This window comes from Silene latifolia, chromosome 2, assembly GCF_048544455.1.
Source record: "Silene latifolia isolate original U9 population chromosome 2, ASM4854445v1, whole genome shotgun sequence".
Classification (NCBI taxonomy): domain Eukaryota; kingdom Viridiplantae; phylum Streptophyta; class Magnoliopsida; order Caryophyllales; family Caryophyllaceae; genus Silene; species Silene latifolia.
Genome location: NC_133527.1, coordinates 34,714,979 through 34,737,413, shown reverse-complemented (window position 1 = coordinate 34,737,413; position 22,435 = coordinate 34,714,979). Strand labels below are relative to the sequence as shown.

At 35.5% G+C, this 22,435-nt stretch overlaps 3 protein-coding genes across 4 annotated transcripts; all 3 read left to right on the top strand.

The window, feature by feature from the left end:
- Positions 1–2,604: 2,604 nt before the first annotated feature.
- LOC141639059 (pathogenesis-related thaumatin-like protein 3.5) lies at positions 2,605–4,054 on the top strand. The gene is made up of 4 exons (XM_074448253.1): positions 2,605–2,668; positions 2,761–3,472; positions 3,670–3,782; positions 3,882–4,054. Exons 1-4 carry the CDS (start codon positions 2,605–2,607, stop codon positions 4,052–4,054), a joined length of 1,062 nt encoding a protein of 353 aa, XP_074304354.1.
- LOC141629209 (cysteine-rich receptor-like protein kinase 6) lies at positions 3,648–6,000 on the top strand. Its single transcript, XM_074442251.1, has 7 exons — positions 3,648–3,782; positions 3,882–4,013; positions 4,209–4,336; positions 4,588–4,798; positions 4,894–5,131; positions 5,307–5,457; positions 5,553–6,000. The coding sequence occupies exons 3-7, from the start codon at positions 4,223–4,225 to the stop codon at positions 5,868–5,870; spliced, it is 1,032 nt and encodes a 343-aa protein (XP_074298352.1). The 5' UTR covers positions 3,648–3,782; positions 3,882–4,013; positions 4,209–4,222; the 3' UTR covers positions 5,871–6,000.
- A 2,889-nt stretch (positions 6,001–8,889) lies between these two features.
- Positions 8,890–21,993, top strand: LOC141642591 (PR5-like receptor kinase). Of its 2 annotated transcripts, XM_074451424.1 has the most exons (10): positions 8,890–9,164; positions 9,248–9,956; positions 19,541–19,683; positions 19,783–19,914; positions 20,145–20,272; positions 20,368–20,578; positions 20,675–20,912; positions 21,140–21,290; positions 21,373–21,728; positions 21,775–21,993. In XM_074451424.1, exons 1-9 carry the CDS (start codon positions 9,101–9,103, stop codon positions 21,685–21,687), a joined length of 2,091 nt encoding a protein of 696 aa, XP_074307525.1. In that variant the 5' UTR covers positions 8,890–9,100; the 3' UTR covers positions 21,688–21,728; positions 21,775–21,993. The 2 variants fall into 2 exon arrangements, with proteins under 2 accessions (XP_074307525.1, XP_074307524.1); XM_074451423.1 differs by having other exon boundaries at positions 21,373–21,835.
- Positions 21,994–22,435: the final 442 nt, after the last annotated feature.

Here is a 22,435-nt window from a genome sequence, read left to right as displayed (position 1 = left end):
TAACTTTGATGATAATAATAAAAAAAAAGTCTAAAAGTCATAAAATGCATCCTTATTTAGCTATATAAAATGTTTTATGGAAGACAACATTTGTGAGCCAAAATTCTAGCCAAATTTTTTTTACTCCTATTGCCAAAAGAATTGTATGTATGTATCAATAATCTTTATTATCATTGTATCAACATTAAAGTAAGTGTATTAAGGTTTTAAATTAATAATTTATTTATTTATTTTTAAATTCCATTGGTTTGACATAATATTCACATTTTTAACCTTAATATATATGTAATTTTGTTTTCATTTAGAGTCTATCAAGATTTGTGGAGTTGAACTATTCAAAGGTACATTTACTTATATCTTCATAATTCCATGCCTATTTCTTACCTTATTTAAGAGAAAATTTAAATTAATAACGATAAGGTTAATATTACATAAATCAAATTCCGCCATTTTATTTGTTATTAATCACTCAGTGGATTTTGTTTTGTATAGATAGTTAATTGGAGAAAGAAAATTGTATGAAGAAGAGAAATACTATAATTGCTTAAACAAATACTCTCTCCATTACACTCAATACTATGTTATAAACTAACTACAAGATTGACAACGTGAATGTGAATGAGTAATTGTTTTTGGGTTCATAATTTTTTATTATTATTTCAGAAACTTTCAACATATGTTTTATTTGGGTATGTGTTAGTTTTTAATTCATCATTTTTTCTTTGAAATACCTCTCATAGAATGAAATTGGAGTTGCGAGGATCTCAATCTTATTAACAAGTTGGACAAAAAAATATCTTTTGGCATTGATAATAGCTAAATGTAAATTATTGTCTAATACTTATGCGTACATGTCATATTATCTTGTGTGTATGTCTTATAACACAAATGGGATTGCAATGAGATTTGTAGTAGGCTACCATTTAACTCATTTTATCTTTTATGCAAAATTTTAAAATTTAGGATTTCTAATAAATTGATATAAACGATATATTATGAGTATCATTTATTAAACTTTATAATTATGCTACTATTAGAAAATATGTTTATGAGAATTAAAAGATTGAGAAGATAAAAAGTCCTATAATTCTATATCTTCTTAACTCCTTACATTTTGAGCTTTATTATTCTCAAAAAAAAAGAAGAAAAAAAAGATTAATAATTTAATATTATGGATTAATTTACTCTTTCGTCTTCACGTACTAAATGACAAAGTGACATTCAAGCTTTCACATAGAAAATTTAGTGCATAATCTATACAATATAATTAAAAGGAAATCTTAAGCATTTATCATGAATTATTGGACTTATTAAAGGTAATTTTTTTTTAAAACCACGTGTTATTAGTATATTAATCAAAATAAACAACTAAAGTGCAATATATAGTTTTGAAAATAAAACAGAGTTGTCAAAGAAATAAGACACTAACCGACTAATTTTTATGTATTCTAAGACTATATTTTTTAAATGGATCAACTAATTGCTCAGACAAGTATAAATAAAAAGATAAAATTAAAAAAATTAAAACAGATAAACCCGTGAATTTCACGGGTCACAAACCTAGTTCACACTCAAATACCCAAATAGTGTCCATAAATTGTTGGGGACTTTCAAACACTAACTAGTCCAAGTTTTGCCGCTTGTACAGCCTTTTGTAACGGCGACACCTAGAGGCGCATACGTGAACTATGTGGACCTTGATCTCGGGACAATAGATTCCAATGAAGATGGTAATATTGTGGAGAAGGCAAAGAGTTGGGGGAAGAAATACTTTATAAGTAATTATGATAGGTTGGTTAAGGCCAAGACGATTATTGATCCTCATAATGTATTCAATCACATACAAGGGATCTACCCCGCTAATAATGTACAATATCATGATGAACTGTGAGCTCTTGATTTTTTCGGTATGATTCCAATGGATTTATTATTGTTCCAAAATCGAAACAAGTTTCACAACAATACAACACTTGTGTTGTATAAGTGATACTTCCTCTATTTTTATCATTTTCATTTCTATACATTTTGATTCAGATAATACTCATACGAGTATATAATTAGTAAACGTATAAAAATGAGATTACTGGAGGGAGTACATATTACAGGTGAAGTGTAAAAGTAACATAAAGATTTGATAAAAAAAAAAATATAGAACTCTTGTTATAGTTCGTCGTATGGTGCCCGTAAATTACGTTAATATTAGAAGCACAAATTGACAAGTCTCATTATACTTTGTTTTTTTTTTTTTTTCACATTTCTCTATTTTACAAATGTTTTATATAAAAACGATCTTACATAAGAAGTTTGTAAAACGTTTTTTCGGTAACTAACTTTTTATTCAAATAGTTGATGATATATGTATTTAAACAACCGTGTACGTGTTACCCTAGGTGAGGTGACCTTAATTAGATTAATTGAATCTATCTAATGATACTTGATTGCAGTTAACTTTTCAAACACCAAATTTTCAACTTTTGGAAGCTGTAGTCTTGTACAACCTTGAAATTTTTGACACGGAATTGTAGATTAATCAAACACCAATTTTTTTGCCTCGTGTTATATCTATACAATACAACCAACCTTTTGTCTTCTTTTCCTTTTTTAATGGCTTCGTTTGCTCAAACATGGTCTCTGCTAAGCCTTATTCTGCAAATTATTATGTTTTCCGGTAAGTTGGGTTTAATAAGCAAACGAACATAATTTATCATATTGATCAAATAAAAATGATCTTTTAATCATGTGAATTTTATTTGAGAGCAGGAAATGCCAAAACATTAACAATAACAAATAACTGCAGCTACACAGTATGGCCAGCTATAGCAACTACTTCTGGCACAGGTTCAACTAATGATTCTGGTTTCCTCCTCCGTGAGGGCCAATCCAATGTCGTTGCCGTTTCAACTGAATGGACTGGTCGAGTATGGGGCCGAACCCTTTGCTCGACCAACCAATCAACCGGCAATTTCTCGTGCCAGACCGGTGACTGCACCACTGGTAATATCCAATGCAATTCATCATACGTAAAGCCTGCCACGTTAGCCGAGTTTAGTCTCAGCCAAACTAATATTAATGAGGACTTCTACGACGTTAGTGTGGTACATGGGTATAACCTCCCTTTGTCGGTTGCTCCAAATGTTGACAGTGCGCCCGAGTGCACGGCCACTGGGTGCGTGTTTGACCTTCAAAAATCATGCCAGCTCGCTGAGCTCAGGGTAGTAAGCAAGACTAATAATAGTATCATAATTGGATGTAAAAGTCCCTGTGATGTGTTTGGTACAGATCAGTTTTGTTGCAACAGTAGTGTGTCTGACTGTCAGCGTTCCAATTTTTCGTTGGGGTCGTCGATCTTCAAAAGGCCTTGCCCACGAGCTGTTAGCTACGCTCTTGACGATGATACTGACACCTTCACTTGCGATGATTCGAGGACGTCTTCTTATAACATTACTTTCTGCCCCTCTGCTGCTATGTCCAGGTGCTTGTTCGGTTTTCTTCGACTGATTTGTTTATATACTACAAATTTCAGTTGGTAAAGTCACTAAAATTTGGCACTTGTGATCCAAATTTATAATCCGTCTGGAGTAAAGCTTGTTTAAGTTCTTTCGGAATTTGAAATACATGATTGAGACTAATTCTATTTCATGGTTAAATCTGTTGCATTAATCCTGCAAGACTACTCTCCACACCTGCTTCACAAGCATTACAGCCGGCATTTGCACCGAAACCAGACACATTGTCACCAACCACTAACTCGAAAACGAAGCCTACACACCAAAACTTACCTGGTAAGTTACAGTGTTGTACTCCGTTTGTTAGTTAGTCGAGAGCATGATATACATTTGTATCCACAAGTATACTTCTAATGTAAATAAATTAATTTATAGGAAATATCAGTAAAGGGAAAGTGCATACGGCTTTGTTGGTTGCTTTTCCGACAGCAGCTGGAGTTTTGATTTTTGTACTGGTTGGTATTTATCTCTGCATTTCTAAAAGGAAGGCTATTGAAAAGTTCAGTGGTAAGTCACATTTTAGATTATATATTATGGTGGAATACTAGGCAAACTTTACAGTGCACCCTTCTAACTAGAAGTCTTGAAGAAACACCATCACACACACTTACTACAATACTACATGATCTCAAGTACATCTATAACATTACATAATTACATAATGAAAAATGTGTTATGATGATAATCCAATTTTATTTGCAGTTCAAACAGATGAGATGCAAAGGTTTGTGGATTCTTTGCAATTCGATTTCAATACAATTCGACTAGCTACACATAACTTCGCGGTAAATAATAAACTTGGAGAAGGTGGATTTGGTGAAGTCTACAAAGTAAGTCATACTAACTCTAGATATGCCATTGGATGTGAAATACGGATTTGCGGATTTCGTTCTCAAACATTTCAATAATACTCCTACTACATTCTCGCTATCTGGGTTAGACCATGTCTATTGAAAATCAGCTCTAAGTACCATCCATGTATATTTACGCTTCAACCTCAATTAATGATCCAAAAATCTTCATGAATGCATCAAGTAAAGTTGATGTTTGGAATTTAAAGACTTCTTATTTTTCCAAACAGGGGGAACTTGAGGGTGGACAAGAAATAGCTGTGAAGAGGCTTTCCAAAAATTCAGTACAAGGAATTGCAGAATTCAAAACTGAAATCGTCCTTGTTGCCAAACTACAACACAAAAACCTGGTAAAACTATTAGGATATTGCGCATCACCTAAGGAAAGCCTACTTGTCTACGAGTTTCTTCCCAATTCAAGCTTGGATAAATTCCTATTTGGTAACCACTACTTTTATAAGAAACAAATCTCTATGTAATTAAGAACTTTAGTTACCGAAAAGCTCAATGGACTACCTATATGACAATAACTGCAGATCCCGCCAAGAAATCATCTTTAGATTGGCAAACTAGATTCAATATTATCAGTGGTATTGCAAGAGGGCTTCAGTATCTTCACGAGGATTCTCGAATTAAGGTCGTACATCGAGATCTCAAATCAAGCAATATATTACTTGATGAAGCCATGAACCCAAAGATTGCCGATTTTGGTTTGGCAAGGCTTTTTGAAGTTGATCAAACTCAAGGGGACACAAAGAGAATAGTTGGCACTTAGTAAGATATCTTACATTCTTTTCCTGATTTTCTGACACAGTTTAAAAATTTGTTCTACTTTGGATGATTATATAACACCTTAAAAATAGTTACAAATTTTTCAAAGTACAAAAATAGTAGAAAACATGACAAATTTTCATTTATAGTTTTTCATTACTCTGAATTTACAATGTAGTGGCTATATGGCCCCGGAGTACGCAATAACGGGTCATTACTCGGTGAAATCAGATGTGTACAGTTTTGGGGTGATAGTGCTTGAGATAGTAAGTGGCCAAAGGAATCGATCCTTTGGACGATTGCCGCTCGGCGAGGCACTACTACACCGAGTAAGTTCACATGATCAACACAACTAAAATTAATATGCCAAAATGTCAAAATGTGAAAGAGAACCCACTAGTTATTTGCCTCACTTGTTTGACAGGCATGGCGGCTATGGAACGAGGATGAGCCATTGAATCTAATAGATACACAGTTGGGAGACAGCTTTGAACAAGAAGAAGTATTAAAATGCATCCAATTAGGATTATTGTGTATCCAAGAACATGCTATTGATAGGCCAAGAATGACCTCCGTTGTTGCTGCCCTTAATGGTCAAGCTATTCGCCTTCCGACACCAAAGCCGCCTCATTTTTTTGGTTCTGCAGTTGTTGACGAAGCTAGCGATATGGCGGACCGATATGGAGCTCCATATGTGCATACAGGGGATGAAACGATCACCAATGTCTATTCTCGTGACTGAAAACTTTACCAGTATACGACTTGTCTGAAGTACGAGTAATTTTTACGAGGATAATGGAATTATTTTTAATAAAAGACAGCTGTAGAGAATGATGTAAATCAATAGTAGGAATTAGAAAGTGATAGCAGATACCATCTAATTTAGTTACAAAATTTCCGGAGTAAGCTATCAAAGAGTTAGAATCGAGAGATGAGTTGTATTAAATCGTCTTGTATAATTTTGTAACAGATGGTAATATTTTTTTTGGAATATTTTTATATGTACCCTTTAATTTTTTCATTTTCTAATGTGTATCCTACTCTCGGCTACAAGTACATAATATGAATTTTTCTTTTTTTTCAAAATGATCGTCTTTACAAGCTTTTCAGTTTGAAAAAAATCACCGACATCTCAACTCGTAGTCGGGAATTATAGTCGGTCAAAGTTTATTCGTAAAAAAAACTTTGACCAACCATAACTACCGTATACGAGTTAAGAAAGCGGTGAATTTTCATCAAATTCAAAGGACTTTACGAGATAATTGGTTTGGGAAAAAAAAAGGATATTCTCTAGTGTACTCCTTAACTTTTTCATTTTATAAGAAGTATCCCTCTTTTCTTTCAAAAAAAAAATTTGAGCGACAATAATTCTTGGCTACAAGTTCAAAATACGATAATTTTTTTTTTTCAAATTGACCGTCTTTAAGAGGTCTTCAGTTTGAAAAAAGAATTCACCGACGTCTCAACTCGTAGTCAGGAATTATGGTCGGTCAAAGTTTATTCGTTAAAATAACTTTGACCAACCATAACTTCCGGCTACGAGTTCAAAAGGCGGTGAGTTTTTTTTCCAAATTCAAGTCCTTGACGAGATAATTGGTTTGAAAAAAAAATTATCATTTTCTGAACTCGTAATAGAGAATTATTATCGGTCAAAGTTTTTTTGTGAAAAACGAGGGGTACATCTTAGAAAACGAAAAAATTTAGGGAGACACGAGAGAATATCCCTTAAAAACAAATTACTGTTTCTTGACTCGTAGCAGAGAATTATTATCAACTCATAGCAGAGAATTAATATCGGTCCAATTTTTGAGAGAAAAACGAAGGATACACCTTATAAAATGGAAAGGTTAAGAGGGTGTTGCTCTTTCATGTACAATTATACAGGTGAGAATATCCCTATTTTTCTTGGGTGTTATGTTACTCAATCATGTACATGTTTTACCATTTTACCCTTCACATATAAATATTCATTTTCTCAAATTTCTATCAATTTCAGTTTTCTCCCTTTCACCATTCACCTCCCAACCACCACTAATGCCGCCAGCCACCATCACTGCTGCTACCACCCGACCACCAGCTTTCCCTCTTCGTGCGCCTACCTTGTGCAACTATGACAGATCGAGCAAAAACGTGACCAAAATTTGTTAACCAAACATTAATAAAATCTGCAATTTTTGTGCAAATCCTTATTGAATCAAGGACCATCTTCTTGAATGTGATGCATTGCAATAGAATACTGTTTTCATGGTGACCAATCTGCGGGTAGGCCTGTTATGGGGTTCTGATTGAGGATTCGGGTGGGGTCCAAAGATAGGTATCGTTGCTCCAGTATCACGATGGGGATGGAGGCGATAAAACAGAACGCGCCGATAGCGATGGTGGAGACCAGGTGGCTAATCGGGGTGGAGGTATGGTGGTCGGGATGGCTAGGGTAGAATGGTGGATGATAATTAGGGAAGGGATGGAGAGAGGAGAAGAAGGTTTTTTTTTGGTCTAAACCATCCGGTAATCCGAACCACATTGGCCGACTAATCCGGATTTCGGGGCGTGTCCAAGGATTACGGTATTTAAACCCCTCCCAATCGCAGTTGTGGGGGATCGATCCGCAGACCTCCCTACCAAGCGCAGCCCCATGCTACCACTGCGTCAACCAACGATTGGTTAGAAGAAGGGTAGTGTGTCAATTTTATGAAAAAATGTCCATAATTGAGTAAAAGTCGTACTTGAAAGAGCAACTACGTTTTTCTTTTGGTGTTGACCAAAAATATACTCCCTTCAATTTTCTTTTATCTTCCCCTTTCTTTTGGGCACAAAAATTAAGAAAGGGGAAGAAGGAAGTAATAAGGTAGAATAAAGTATTGTAAGTTGTAAAATTTATAGGGGAGAGAAAATAATAATGAATAAAGAATGAGTCCATTTTTGAAATAATGCTCAAAAATAAAATATTTATCGTTTTGGGTCGGTTTTGAAAATATTTGTCAAAATGGTGTCCACGTAGGTTCGGGATTTCTGGACCTAAAACACGCCATTACCAATGGCGTGTTTATAATGAGTAGGGAAAGAAATTTCATTAAAAAATGGACTAAAACAAACACGCCACTCCCTATGGCGTGTCTTTATAATTTTTTTTTTTTTTTTTTTTTTTAAAGTTATGTCAGTTGAAGAAAAAAATTGTTGTAAAGACACGCCACTGCTAATGGCGTGTTTCCTTCACAAAACACGCCATTGGTGGTGGCGTGTTTAAGGTCTAGAAATCCTGAGCCTACGTGGACACCATTTTGACAAATATTTTCAAAATCGACCCAAAACGACAAATATTTTATTTTTGGACATTATTTCAAAAATGGATTCTTAAAGAATAGATAAAGTAATGGGAGTGGTTATTTTTTAAGGAGAGAGATATTTAATAAATCAATAAGTCTTGCTTGTGACGGGTCGGATCTTGCGACGGGTATTTTGTGAGTGGAAATGGGTAGAGGGGACAAGGTGGGCACCCACCCCATGTGCTCCTTCTCTCACCCCCTATGGGTTTTTTGTGAGACAATATGGTACCCGTCTCTTATTTGTGACGGATACCCTCCGTCACAAATAAGAATTTGTGTTAATAAAAAAGTGAATGAAACTTACAAAAAAAAAAAAGGGAAAGAGGGAAGATAATCAAATTTGTGTGAGAAAAGAAAAAGGGGAAGATAATAGGAAATTGGAGGGAGCTCCGATAATCTCATTCAGAATACTAACCTAATGACCCTCCAAATTTGACTTATTCACACTCAAATACCTAAAAAGTGTCCTCAAATTGTTGGACTTTCAAACACTAATTAGTCCTACTTTTGACACTTATACTGCCATGGATTGAAAATTACAACACGGTATTGTAGACCCACTAAACACACATTTACCAAACACCGCAAATTCTCATGTAATATCTACGTATACAACAAACTTTTTTAGTTTTATTTTTTATTTTTTTGAATGGAAGCATTTGCCCAAACATTCTCTCTGCTATGCCTTATTCTGCAGATTCATCTGTTTTCCGGTAAGTCCGTTTTAATAAGCAAACCAACATTATTTATTACACATCTTCTAAGTTCTAATAATGTGAATTTTACTTGACCGCAGGAAATGCTAAAACATTAACAATAACAAATAACTGCAGCTACACGGTTTGGCCAGCTATAGGAAATACTACTGCCACAGGGTCAGCTAATGATTCTGGATTCGCCCTCAGAGAAGGCGAATCCAGTGTGGTTGCCGTTCCAACTCAATGGACTGGTAGAGTATGGGGCCGAACGCTTTGCTCGACCAACAAATCAACCGGCAATTTCTCATGCCAGACCGGTGACTGCTCCACTGGTAATATCCAATGCGCCTCGTCGCCATATGGAAACCCAGTCACTTTAGTCGAGTTTAGTTTGGGCCAATTTAATAATGACGATTTCTACGACGTTAGCGTGATACATGGGTATAACCTCCCTTTGATGGTTGCCCCACATGTTGACAGTGGGCCTGGGTGCGATGTCACTGGGTGCGTGTTCGACCTTCAAAAATCGTGCCAGCTGGCCGAGCTCACGGTGGTAAGCAAGAGTAATGATAGTATCATAATTGGGTGTAAAAGTCCCTGTGATGTGTTTGGTACAGATCAGTTTTGTTGCAACAGTGTGTCTGACTGTCAGCGTTCCAATTTTTCGTCACCGTCATTGATCTTCAAAAGGTCTTGTCCACGAGCTTTTACCTACACTTTTGACAATGATACTGACACCTTCACTTGCGATGGTTCGAGGACGTCTTCATATAACATTACCTTCTGCCCCTCTGCTGCTATGTCCAGGTGCTTGCTCGGTTCTCTTCCACTGATTTTCTTCTTCATTTGTTCATATCATATATCATCATATATTATATTAAGGGTTATGATAAATACAACCCATTGGGTTATATTTTAAAAAACTAAAAAAGGAAATAAACACTTAATATATGCATTAATTGCATTGATATATGTGTAATTTATTCTCTAATTTCTAAATTAATACCAAATTTAGAAGGGTATTAAATGCTTAAATACAACCCATTGGGTTGTATATAGCATTTCCCTTATATTAAAGCTGAAACCGCAAGCCTATTCAATTGACACGTGTCATTACCCATTTCCTTGCCTAGAGGTGGCAATCGGGTGGGTCGAGTTGGATTCAAGTCGAGTTATTTCAGGTTCGGGTTATTGTGATGTCGGATTGATTCGAGTCGTGAACATTATTGGGTCGGATCGGGTTTGGTCGGATTATTTCGGTTATGACTTACTTGGGGTATCGGGTCGGAATGTGCAACACTTGGTCGGCTGACGGTTGTTATAGATCGGGTCAGTTCGGCTAAAAATCATGTAGCGGTTCATATCGAGTCAAAAAAGTAAATGATAATAATTCTTATCGGGTTATAGCGGGTATACCTGACAAAATTGACCCGTACTCGAACCCGACCCGACACCCGAACCATTGGTGATTGATTATGAATTTATGAACTAAGCATCTCACTTATATAATATTGAATGAGAATGTATGGGAAATATATTTTGACTCGATTGTGAAATCACCGAATTCACCTAAATTCGAATTAAACTAACTATAGTTAACCGAACTCGAATTGACCCGAACCTGAAATGTAGCTTGTTGTAACGGAGGCGTCCCGTTACCCAAACAGTTAATTGATAAGGTGATAAGAACAATAAATAACGAATGTAAATAAAGTTGACACAAAGATTTACGTGGTTCACCAGTAAAATAACTGGCTACGTCCACCCTGCGAGGAGATCAAATTTCACTATAGTGGAGAAAATAGTACAAAGAAGAGACCCAGACACACGCGCTCAATGTGAGCCAAAAGTATACCCTATTCTACCAACAAATATAGTAGTCTCAAATGAACAAAAGAGACTACCCCAATAAGACGAAGGACAAATAATCTTGAGGCCTACCAAGATCTGAACAAACTCCTTCGATCTTCAAAGACAGACGAACACCAATAATAGAGCCAGGAACAAATTGAGTTTTCTTCTTCAGAAGGAACCTCACAAATCGATCCTCTTTATTGTGCTCTCAAATCTCTCTCTTAATTAACCTAGAATAAAACTTGGGTCTTTATATATTTATTTCACCCAAGATAAAATATCTAGACTAATAAGAATAAACTAATAATAGGAAATTAATAACTAATTTCCTAAACACTAACAAAGACGTCAAAGGAATAAGTAATGACAAAACTAATTAATTAAGAGTCATGCTAACCCTTTATACCAAAGCAGGTCAACGTGTAAAACAAACCCAATTCATATAGCATGTAATGCCTGACATATAGACAACATCACACGTACAAGAATCAGTTGCCATCAGATACTTCTGCGACCCGCACGTCAGGCCTACTTCATTCCTTCGACGCTTCTTTTACTTCTTGTCTTAATTTAACCCGTCTTCGACACAAATTCAAGGCACAAATTCCTAACAAATCTCCACCTTGACTTGAATTATTCAAACACGAACCCAATCAAGAACCAAACCCCAAATCAGCTTCAATAGAGTCGATCCACAAGTCACTATCTGTCCCGATAGTCTCCACTTGACTTGAACACAACTCACAAACGGACAAACGAACCAAGTGTGCAACAAATGTGACCAAATATACAAAGTACCCAATGTAGCAAGCTGCGACTACCAAATGTACTAAGTACCCAACATATCTTCATACCAATAGGAAGGCCAAACGTAGCAAACTCCGAAGAGGGCAAAAACTACCAAACGCCAACACAAATATATGAGATACCCAATGTCACTATGATGGAACGGTGTACCAAAACAACACACACAAGACTTCAAACAAAATCCCCTCCAAAATACATGGCTAAATGTACCGTCGTACCAAACTGTCCCAAAAAGAACACAAACACCATGAACAAAACAAATGTCTCACTTGAGTAAACTAGGTGTCATGACCACCACAAAAATGCCTACACCAAGGCAACAAAACTCAAGTCGAAACCAAACAAAAACAAACATTCTAAGCGAGCACAAATTACCTCCATCAAAGGTACAAATTGTTAGACAAGATAGCCCAACCCAAAAGCTCCAAAGAATAAACTCCCGTCGAAGTTCCAAATGACCTCTTATGAGTTCCCAAACGACTCTCTTTCAAGAGCCACAACAGCTCCACCTGGAGCCCCAAACTGCCCCACCTCTTGGGGCGCAGACCGCCTCATTGAGGCGAAGAGCCAAAAGTAGATAGCTTGTCTTGAGAATTCTGTAGCTTGACTGACTCTTAAATAGACTCCACCTTCACATCAACACTACCATTCTTACTAAAGCTATCCAAACCCGAATTATCTAGAATATCACCAAGTGACCCAAACTGGATGTGCTTCAAAGTATCGTTCACATATCCAAGTTGCATATGCCCCAACTTAGACTCGAGAGAGACAGAAGAACGATTACCTGATGCTCCAACAACAAAGACAAAGGCCTTGAAGGACATAAATAGTTCCTTCCTTAACACCCCTCCAAGTAATGTAAGAACCCTTACCAACGCACAACGATCCACTATCACCTTGAAAACTGTAGCCCTGATCAACTAACATTCCAAGTGATACAAGATTTCTCTTCAAACGTGGAACATGCCTAACACCTTCTAGGAAGATAACAACACCATCACATGTCCTAACCTGAATAGTCCCAACTCCAAGCACCTCACAAATAGACCCGTCACCCATGGCAACATTAACCCCATGTGAAGCTTCATAAGAAGTAAACCATTCCCTAAAAGGACACATATGATAAACGCATCCCGTATCCAAAATCCAACTATCCGAAGAACGTGGAACAACATCAACAACGAGAGCATAATCTTCCTCAGAATCGTATTTAGCAACCTTTTGTGCAACAAAATGCAAAACACCACTTCCTTCAACTTAGGACACCGATTTTTCCAATGACCTGTTCTTTGCGATAATTGCGGACATTCTTACGAGGACCCTTAGACTTGGCTTTACCCTTACTAGAACCCTCCGAATTCACAACAAGCCCTACAGGACTACTGTCTACAACACCACCTGACGCTACTCGGCGCAAATCCCTAGTGTGAAGCGCTGACCTCACTTCCTCTAGGGTCAAAGAATCTTTACCAACAACAAACGACTCCACAAAAGTCTCAAACGAATTTGGCAAAGAAACTAACAAAATTAAGGCGGCATCCTCATCATCTACCTTAACATCTAAATTACGTAAATCAAGTAAAATAGAGTTAAGACGGTCTAGATGGTCCTTGAGAGACGTACCTTCCTGCATACGAAGACCAAACAAACGCTGCTTAAGAAGCAACTTGTTGGTTAGAGTCTTTGTCATATACAAAGATTCCAACTTCAACCACAAACCTATAGCAGTTTCCTCATCGGCAATCTCAACCATAACATGATCAGCTAAACATAACAGAATTAAAGAATGAGCCTTCTCTTCCAATACTACATCTCATCTTTTTTTTTTGTCTTTGCTTTGCATCGACGAACTACTCCGCTGAATTTGCTTTTGAGATAACGAGACCGTACGCCTTCTTTGTCTAAGCAAAGCTCTCATCTTTAACTGCCACAGCCCAAAACTATTTCTCCCAGTGAACTTTTCAACATTCAAAACATTCGTAGACGACATCTTTTCACCTGAAAATCAAGAAACCCAAATAACGCCTAAAAGACAATTACATCCCAAATCAGAACTCTAGCTCTGGTGCCAATTGTTGTAACGGAGGCGTCCCGTTACCCAAACAGTTAATTTATAAGGTGATAAGAACAATAAATAACGAATGTAAATAAAGTTGACACAAAGATTTACGTGGTTCACCAAGAAAATAATCGCTACGTCCACCTGCGAGGAGATCAAATTTCACTATAGTGGAGAAAATAGTACAAAGAGAGAGACCGAGACACACGCGCTCAATGTGAGCCAAAAGTATACCCTATTCTACCAACAAATATAGTAGTCTCAAATGAACAAAAGAGACTACCCCAATAAGACGAAGGACAAATAATCTTGAGGCCTACCAAGATCTGAACAAACTCCTTCGATCTTCAAAGACAGACGAACACCAATAATAGAGCCCGGAACAAATTGAGTTTTCTTCTTCAGAAGGAACCTCACAAATCGACCCTCTTTATTGTGCTCTCAAATCTCTCTCTTAATTAACCTAGAATAAAACTTGGGTCTTTATATATTTATTTCACCCAAGATAAAATATCTAGACTAATAAGAATAAACTAATAATAGGAAATTAATAACTAATTTCCTAAACACTAACAAAGACGTCAAAGGAATAAGTAATGACAAAACTAATTAATTAAGAGTCATGCTAACCCTTTATACCAAAGCAGGTCAACGTGTAAAACAAACCCAATTCATATAGCATGTAATGCCTGACATATAGACAACATCACACGTACAAGAATCAGTTGCCATCAGATACTTCTGCGACCCGCACGTCAGGCCTACTTCATTCCTTCGACGCTTCTTTTACTTCTTGTCTTAATTTAACCCGTCTTCGACACAAATTCAAGGCACAAATTCCTAACATAGCTTATAAGTAAATTTTTAAGCTAAGCCTAATCATCTTAAATTAATTAAGTTTGTTATCTTAATTTAATTTAAGTAATGTTTAAATTTAAGTTAACTCCAAATTAAATTATGTTTAACTAAGTTAAGTGTAAATTTAAATTTACTTAAATTAAGCTAAGTTTAATTTAGCTCAATTAAGCTCGGTCTAATTTGGCTCAATCCAGTTCAATACTATTCAGTCCAACTAGATTTAGTTCAATTTAACTCAATTTAGTTCGGTACAGCTACAATCAATTCAATTTAGCTCGATATAACTCAATTAAGTTTAGTTTTGTTACAATCAGTTCAATTTAATTCGATTAAGCTCAACTAATTTCAACTTAGTTTAACTTAGCTCAATCAAACTCAATTCAATTCAGTGTAACTACATTTAGTTCAATTTAGCTCAATGAAGTTCAGTTCAGCTACAATCAGTTCAATTTAGCTCGATTAAGTTTGGTTCAGCTACAATCAGTTCAATTTAACTCGATTTAACTCAATTAAGTTCAACTCAGTTTAATTTAACTTAATCAGGTTCAATTCCATTCAGTTTAACTACATTTAGTTCAATTTAGCTCAATTAAGTTTAGTTTAGTTACAATCAGTTCAATTTAGCTCAATTAAGTTCAGTTTAGTTCAATTTAGCTCAATTATGTTCAATTCAATTCCATCCAACTACTTTTGGTTCAGTTTAGCTCAATTGAGTTTAGTTCAATTACAATTAATTCAGTTCAGTTTTGCTCTATTAAGTTCAGTTAAGTTTAGCTCAGCTCAGATGCGTTTCAGTCTAATAGAGTAAGACCTTAGTCAAATAAACTTTAATACGGAGTATATACCAATATTAAATAAATTTGTATAAAATTGTCTTAATCAAATATTTATGATAGCCGATTGCCCAATATTCTTAGTAAAAACGTGGGATATATAAGAAATAGTATTAATTAAGTCACCCACTTAAGCCATTTTCTATTTATGCATAATGGGTAAGTCACTTAAGTACAATGGTAAGCAATTACCTTGTAGCTTCACAAATCCGCATCACATTTTAAGCAATAATTTTGTAGCTTGATAAATTCATTCCAATGGTTGAGCTAATTTATGAAAAAAATCAAACCTAATTAAATTTTAATAAAATTAAAATTATGAAAATAAACTAATTTGTCATTGGTTGATATGATATTGTGGGACCATTTAAGCAACTAGGTTAATGATGCTTGTTGCTTAAGGCAAGCTAATCTAGTTGGACATCTCCAATGGTGTAGCAACTAGCTTGCAATTTTAAGAAATTGCAAGTAAGTCCCTAAGAGTTGTGGCTAACTGGCTAATGCCCACAAAGACACGTTTAGAAGACTATAGAAATTAGGAAGTTGCAAATTAAATAGTTGTGGCTTTTAGTTTTCACTCTTCACCGTACAACATTCCAATAACTCCAATTCAAGAATTAGCAAATCGAAAACAAAAAATCTCTAATAAGCATCATACACAAATTCGGGTTTGTATCGGTTAGTCGAGTTTTACTCGGGTCGGGTTTTTTCCTTGTCGGTTTCGGTGTCATGAGGTCCGGGTTATATCGATTATCGGATGTTATTAAGAATCGGGTTATATCAGATCGGTCTGGGTCGGTTTCGAGTGTTATGATTATTTTGTATTTCCGGGTGCCCGACGGGTTCGATATCGGGCGTGTTAAATTCTGGAATTCTTGATTTTTATACTAATCAATCACCATAAGAAAGTCAACTCAACATTGTACGTGAAACCAACATAATTTGTTTTTATTGCCAAAATTAATACCATCTACTAATTTATTGGGGGCAAGTTTGCATAATGCCATGATAATGATATTATTTATATTAAACATATTAATATACGTTACATATATAAATGTTCATATAATCTCTATAATAAAAGCACTATCTATGTTAATATGCATTTTAATATAAAACAAATCTATCCTTTTCGTAAACTTACCATATTATTGCCGCGATTACAATAAGATTCAAAAGCAAAATCAATTATGTAATTATTCCCATAAATAACTTTGATTCAATAGTTGAAGAATGTGTCGTCCCATTTGCATATAATGCTAATCGATTATTAAAAGAGGAGATCACACTCAAATAATACTGATACAAATATACATTTGGTAATCGTCATGAGAACCGAGATTGTTCTTACCTCTAATATTGGTTTTGGACTTTCTGTCATCTTTGTTTAATAGGCACATCCAATATTTTTTTGTCATGCATTATACAAATGTTAGAGTTTTAACTTTTTATTGTTAGTTTACATTATTAAAGTTAATTTTCTTAATTTTAGATGTTGTTTACCATAATTTATATTAGCAAATATTTTCGTATAATCTATCTTTCATTTCATGCTATACTGTATGTTCATTATATCAAACTCTAAAAATATTGGCATATAAGGAGAGTATTGACTTATTTTGCACAGATGGCTAAATTCTTGCAAGTCAATCGAAGATTAACAATATTTCAATTCACACTTATATGACGGATAATATCCGTCTAAAGTGAGAATTTGTGTGTTAGTTATGGCTAGCTTCTTTGATAGATGAGTGGAATCCGCTAAAAATCTTTGCTCTTTTGTTTTACAAGAAGATGAATTCATATAGTTGAATAATATGAAAAATAGGTAAAGATGAGATAAAAAGTACAAAGTAGTCTATAATATAGAAAAAGCGAGAAGATTATATATATATATTTTTTTTTTTTTTAAATGTCCAAACATAAAATCCGAAAGATAATTTTGAGATAAAAGGAGTTGTTATCAAGAATGGGATTGCTTCAAGCTTAACTTTTTAAAATTAAAAATATAAAATTGGTGTTTAAATACAAAATGTTGGATTTTGAATTCTCTAAGAAATTATTTTCAACTTTGAAAAAATGATTGTTTGACCATTTTGTATTTTTTTTTACCCAAAAACACTTTAGAATTTAATCCAAACATACTAAGTACAATTCAGTTTATATTAATTGAATGATTTTGTCGTACTTTCAATGGCGTGGATTTTGAAATTAGATCTTTTGATACAACAAAATTTCCATATAATCATCTTAATTATAGAATGACTTTTTTGCAATAAATATGCCCTACTCCCTTTCAACTGTGAAATACTTGCAAAATAAGATTTAAAGAGTAAGAATATACTTAAACATATAATTCAAACTCCCAAAAAAAAAATACTTGCTTCAAAGTAGGTTATTGAGACAAATAAAGCATGTTTATGTCATATTAGGGAAAAAAAACAATTCAAACATTAATTAGATTGTACATCTAAAACGGTGAACAATACTGAGAAGTATTAAAAACAAAAGGTATTTAAGAACAGAAATGTAATTAAATGGTATTAAACAGTTGATTGGTCTTTATGTATTTTTTTTCATATTTTTTTAACACATACCATTCTCATAAAAGACAAAAAAAAATTATTTTCTTATATTATTTTTCTTTTAAAAAACAATTATTGGCAAATTCAATAATTATGCATCCAAATTCACAATTGATCAAGTAATAATTTTATTTTTAATCCTTAAACATCAGCTTATCAATTTATTGTATCAATCTAAAAATTAAGGTTCAAAAATAATTTTAACTATTTAATTCAAATTAGAGTTTTATAGAGGGAAAATGTGTATGGGGAGAGGGGTGCATGGGAAGAGCGAGAGGCTGTGGGCAAAGGAATGAGACTTGAGGAAGGGTCGGTAATTGGTGGTTGGGATGACGGTTGCGAAGAGGTTCATGTGTCGGGCAGTGGAATTGGATGGTTTGGCTGGCGAGCGAGGTTGGTTAAGCTTACCGATGAAGGAGGTGAGCAAGAGCGAGGGGATGAAGGGTCTAAGTGGTGGTTGGAGCCTTGGAGGAAGGGAGGGTATAGCGCAATGTGGGGTAAGGAGGGGGAAGATTAGGGTTGGTGAGGGTAAGAGTCGAGGTGGCGCGGTCGAGGTGGGTTGGTGGTTAGGTGATGACGGCGGGTTTGGCGGTTTGATAAAGTTGAAAGAGAGAATTAAATGAGTTGAAAGTTAATATAAGATGGGTAAAGCGAAAAACTATTTAAGTGATTGAGTAAATTATATACATAAAAAAAAGCAATCTCCTTTAAGGAAAGATAGCTAGACAGGACTGTTTATTCAAATTTTATCACTTTAATTAATAAGGTGAATATAATTAACATTTGAGAAGGCAAAAAAATAACAGTAAATCTCTCTTATAACTCACATAATTTAATTAGAAGAAAAGAAAAAAATCACAAAGTATTAATGAATTAACCTTACCCCTTCACTCCAAAAGCTATATATTTAAGATCTATTTCGATTAACACTATACATTGCCACCCGTGCAGTGCACGGGTTCAAAGACTAGTTCTATTGATTTTAATTAGTATATATAGTTGGTCAGGATTGAAAAGATTCAATTTCCCTCCTCCAAGCCTAATCAAAATCTCTCCACAATAGGCAAGATTTGGAGGAAAATTGTATCAACACCCACACCCCACACCCCATTCCCCCTCCCCTTCCCTTCTCTCCCTTTCCCTTTCCCTCCTTCCCCCTCCCCTCCCTTTCCCTCCACTTTTGCTATCCAAACACACCCTAAAAATCGACACTTGTGATCCAAATTTATAATACGATCCGTCTGAAGTAAGCTTGTTTAAGTTCTTTAATTTAATACAATTTGATCAATTAGTATGAATATATAATTTATGTTGACTCTAGTGTACCACTCTTTCGGAATTTGAATCTATAGCATTCTGACGTTCTGTGTATGTGCACATTAATCTTGCAAGACTACTCTCCATACCTCCAACACAAGCATTACAGCCGGCATTGGCACCGGAACCAGACACAAAGTCACCAACTCCATCGTTGCCATTTCCATTGTCCCCAACCACTAACTCGACAATGAAGCCTACACACCAGAACCTACCTAGTAAGTTACAGTGTTATACTGCGTTTGTTAGTTACTCGAGAGCGTGATATACATTTGTACCCACAAGTATACTTGTAATGTCAATAAATTAACTTGTAGGCACTACCAGTAAAAGAAAGGTACATAGGGCTATGCTGATTGCCTTTCCAACAGCAGCTGGGATTTCGATTTTGGGGCTGCTTGGTATATATCTCTGCATTTCTAAAAGGAATTCCATTAAAAAATTGAATGGTAAGTCACATTTTATATTATAAGAGTGGTATACTAGGAAACTTTTTACTTGACCCTTCTAACTAGAAGAAACATCATCACACTTGTTAATTGATCTCGAGTAATTACAGACTGTAATATTTGAAGTCTTCTGCGTATGGCAGAGTAAAGGATCTTTTAGTTTTTAGAGGAAGGATAATCCATGATGAAAATTGTGTTATGACGATCATTAATCCAATTATCTTTTGCAGTTCAAACAAATGAGATGAAAAGGTTGGCAAATTCTTTGCAATTCGATTTCACTACAATTCAATTAGCTACACAAAACTTCGCAGCTGAAAATAAACTTGGAGAAGGTGGATTTGGTGAAGTCTACAAAGTGAGTAAATTGAACTCTAAATTTGTCCTTGGAACGTTCAAATGCATGCCAATGAAATGTGAAATAGGATATACCGACGACATTTTTCCAAACAGGGCGAACTTGAGGGTGGACAAGAAGTAGCTGTGAAAAGGCTTTCCAAACGATCAGCACAAGGAATTGCAGAATTTGAAACGGAAATAGTCCTTGTTGCTGGACTACAACATAAAAACCTAGTAAAACTATTAGGATATTGCGCATCGCCAAATGAAAGCCTACTTATCTACGAGTTTCTTCCCAATTCAAGCTTGGATAAATTCCTATTTGGTAATACTACTTTGATTATGTAACAAATCTGTGTATTATTATATACTTTAACTTACTGAAGAGCTCAATGGACTAGCTATGGTACAATAATTGCAGATCCCGCCAAGAAAGCATCATTAGATTGGCAAACTAGATTCAATATTATCTGTGGTATTGCAAGAGGGCTTCTATATCTTCACGAGGATTCTCGAATTAAGGTCGTGCATCGAGATCTCAAATCAAGCAATATATTACTTGATGAAGCGATGGACCCGAAGATTGCTGATTTTGGCTTGGCAAGGCTTTTTGAAGTTGATCAAAGTCGAGAAGACACTAAGAGAATAGCTGGCACATTGTAAGATATCTTACACATTGTTTTCCTCTATTTACTGACAGAGTACTAGTGTTTGTGCCACAACAATTGCTTGTATGCAGGATGTTGACTTGGACAGATATATTTACACGATGTACAAATAATAACATTTCTTCAGAAGTATGAAAATAATATTCGTATTATTTTTGATATATAATGAGGACAAATTTTGCATTGTGGGTTTTCATTACGCTGAATGTGCAATGCAGTGGCTATATGGCCCCGGAATACGCAATAAGGGGTCGTTACTCGGTGAAGTCAGATGTGTACAGTTTTGGAGTCATAGTGCTTGAGATAGTAAGTGGTCAAAGGAATCGATCATATGGACAATTGCAGTTGGAAGAGGCGTTACTACACCGAGTAAGTTCACATGATCATCACAACAACTATTATTAATATTTGCCAGAATACTTGAAAGAGAAGGCATTTGTTTGTTTGATAGGCATGGAGGCTGTGGAACGAGAATGAGCCATTGGATCTAATAGATACAGTGTTGGGAGACAATTTTGAAGAGGAACAAGTACTAAAATGCATCCAATTAGGATTATTATGCATCCAAGAAAATGCTATTGACAGGCCTAGAATGACCTCCATTGTTGCTGCTCTTAGTGGTGCTACTCGCCTCCCGACACCAAAGCCGCCTCAGTTTTTTGGTTGTGCAGTTGAAGAACAAGCTCGCGATATGACAGATGCATATGCAGCTCCATATGTGCATACAGGGAATGAAACAATCACCGATGTCTATTCTCGTGACTGAAAACTATACCAGTAACTGACTTGCCTGAAGTACGAGTAATTGTGAAGAGGATAATGGAAGAAAAAAAATTACAAAAGACAGTTGTAGGGAATGATGTAAATCAATACTAGGAATTAGAAAGTGATAGCACATTCCATCTAATTTAGTGACAAAATTTCTGGAGTAAGCTATGGAAGAGGAAAGAATCGAGAGATGATTTGGATTGAACCCGTCTTGTATTATTTGTCTTCCAAATGGGAGCACGATTCTTGACTTAAAATTACAGAATTCTGTGGGGTAAGCCATCTATCAAAACTAAATCAGACTATGTGAGGGATCATATCTAAGTGAAAGCGTCTTGCTTGTTACGGGCTAATCCCGTCACAAGCTGAAGACCTCTCATAAAAAGGGAGAGGGGACAAGGTGGGGGCACCCCCCATGTGCTCCCTCATTCACCTCTTATGGGTATTTTGTGAGAGGAAACGGTATCCGTCACAAGCTTGTGACGGATATCGCCGTCTTCAATGAGATTTTGTGTATCTAAGTCGAGGGCCAAGCTCCCCTCTTCTTCAATCTTTAATTTTCTTCAATTTTGTTGGTAAGCCATCTTGCTCCTTATTGGTTATCAGTATTATCGGCTTTGTGTTATCATTTTAGTCAGATTAGCTGTGTTTCATGTAGAAATTCAGTATACATTGGATGCCTATTTATTTTCTTGATATCTCTGTGATTCCGTGTACAGAGTTTATTAGGATATTAGGCCCTTAGG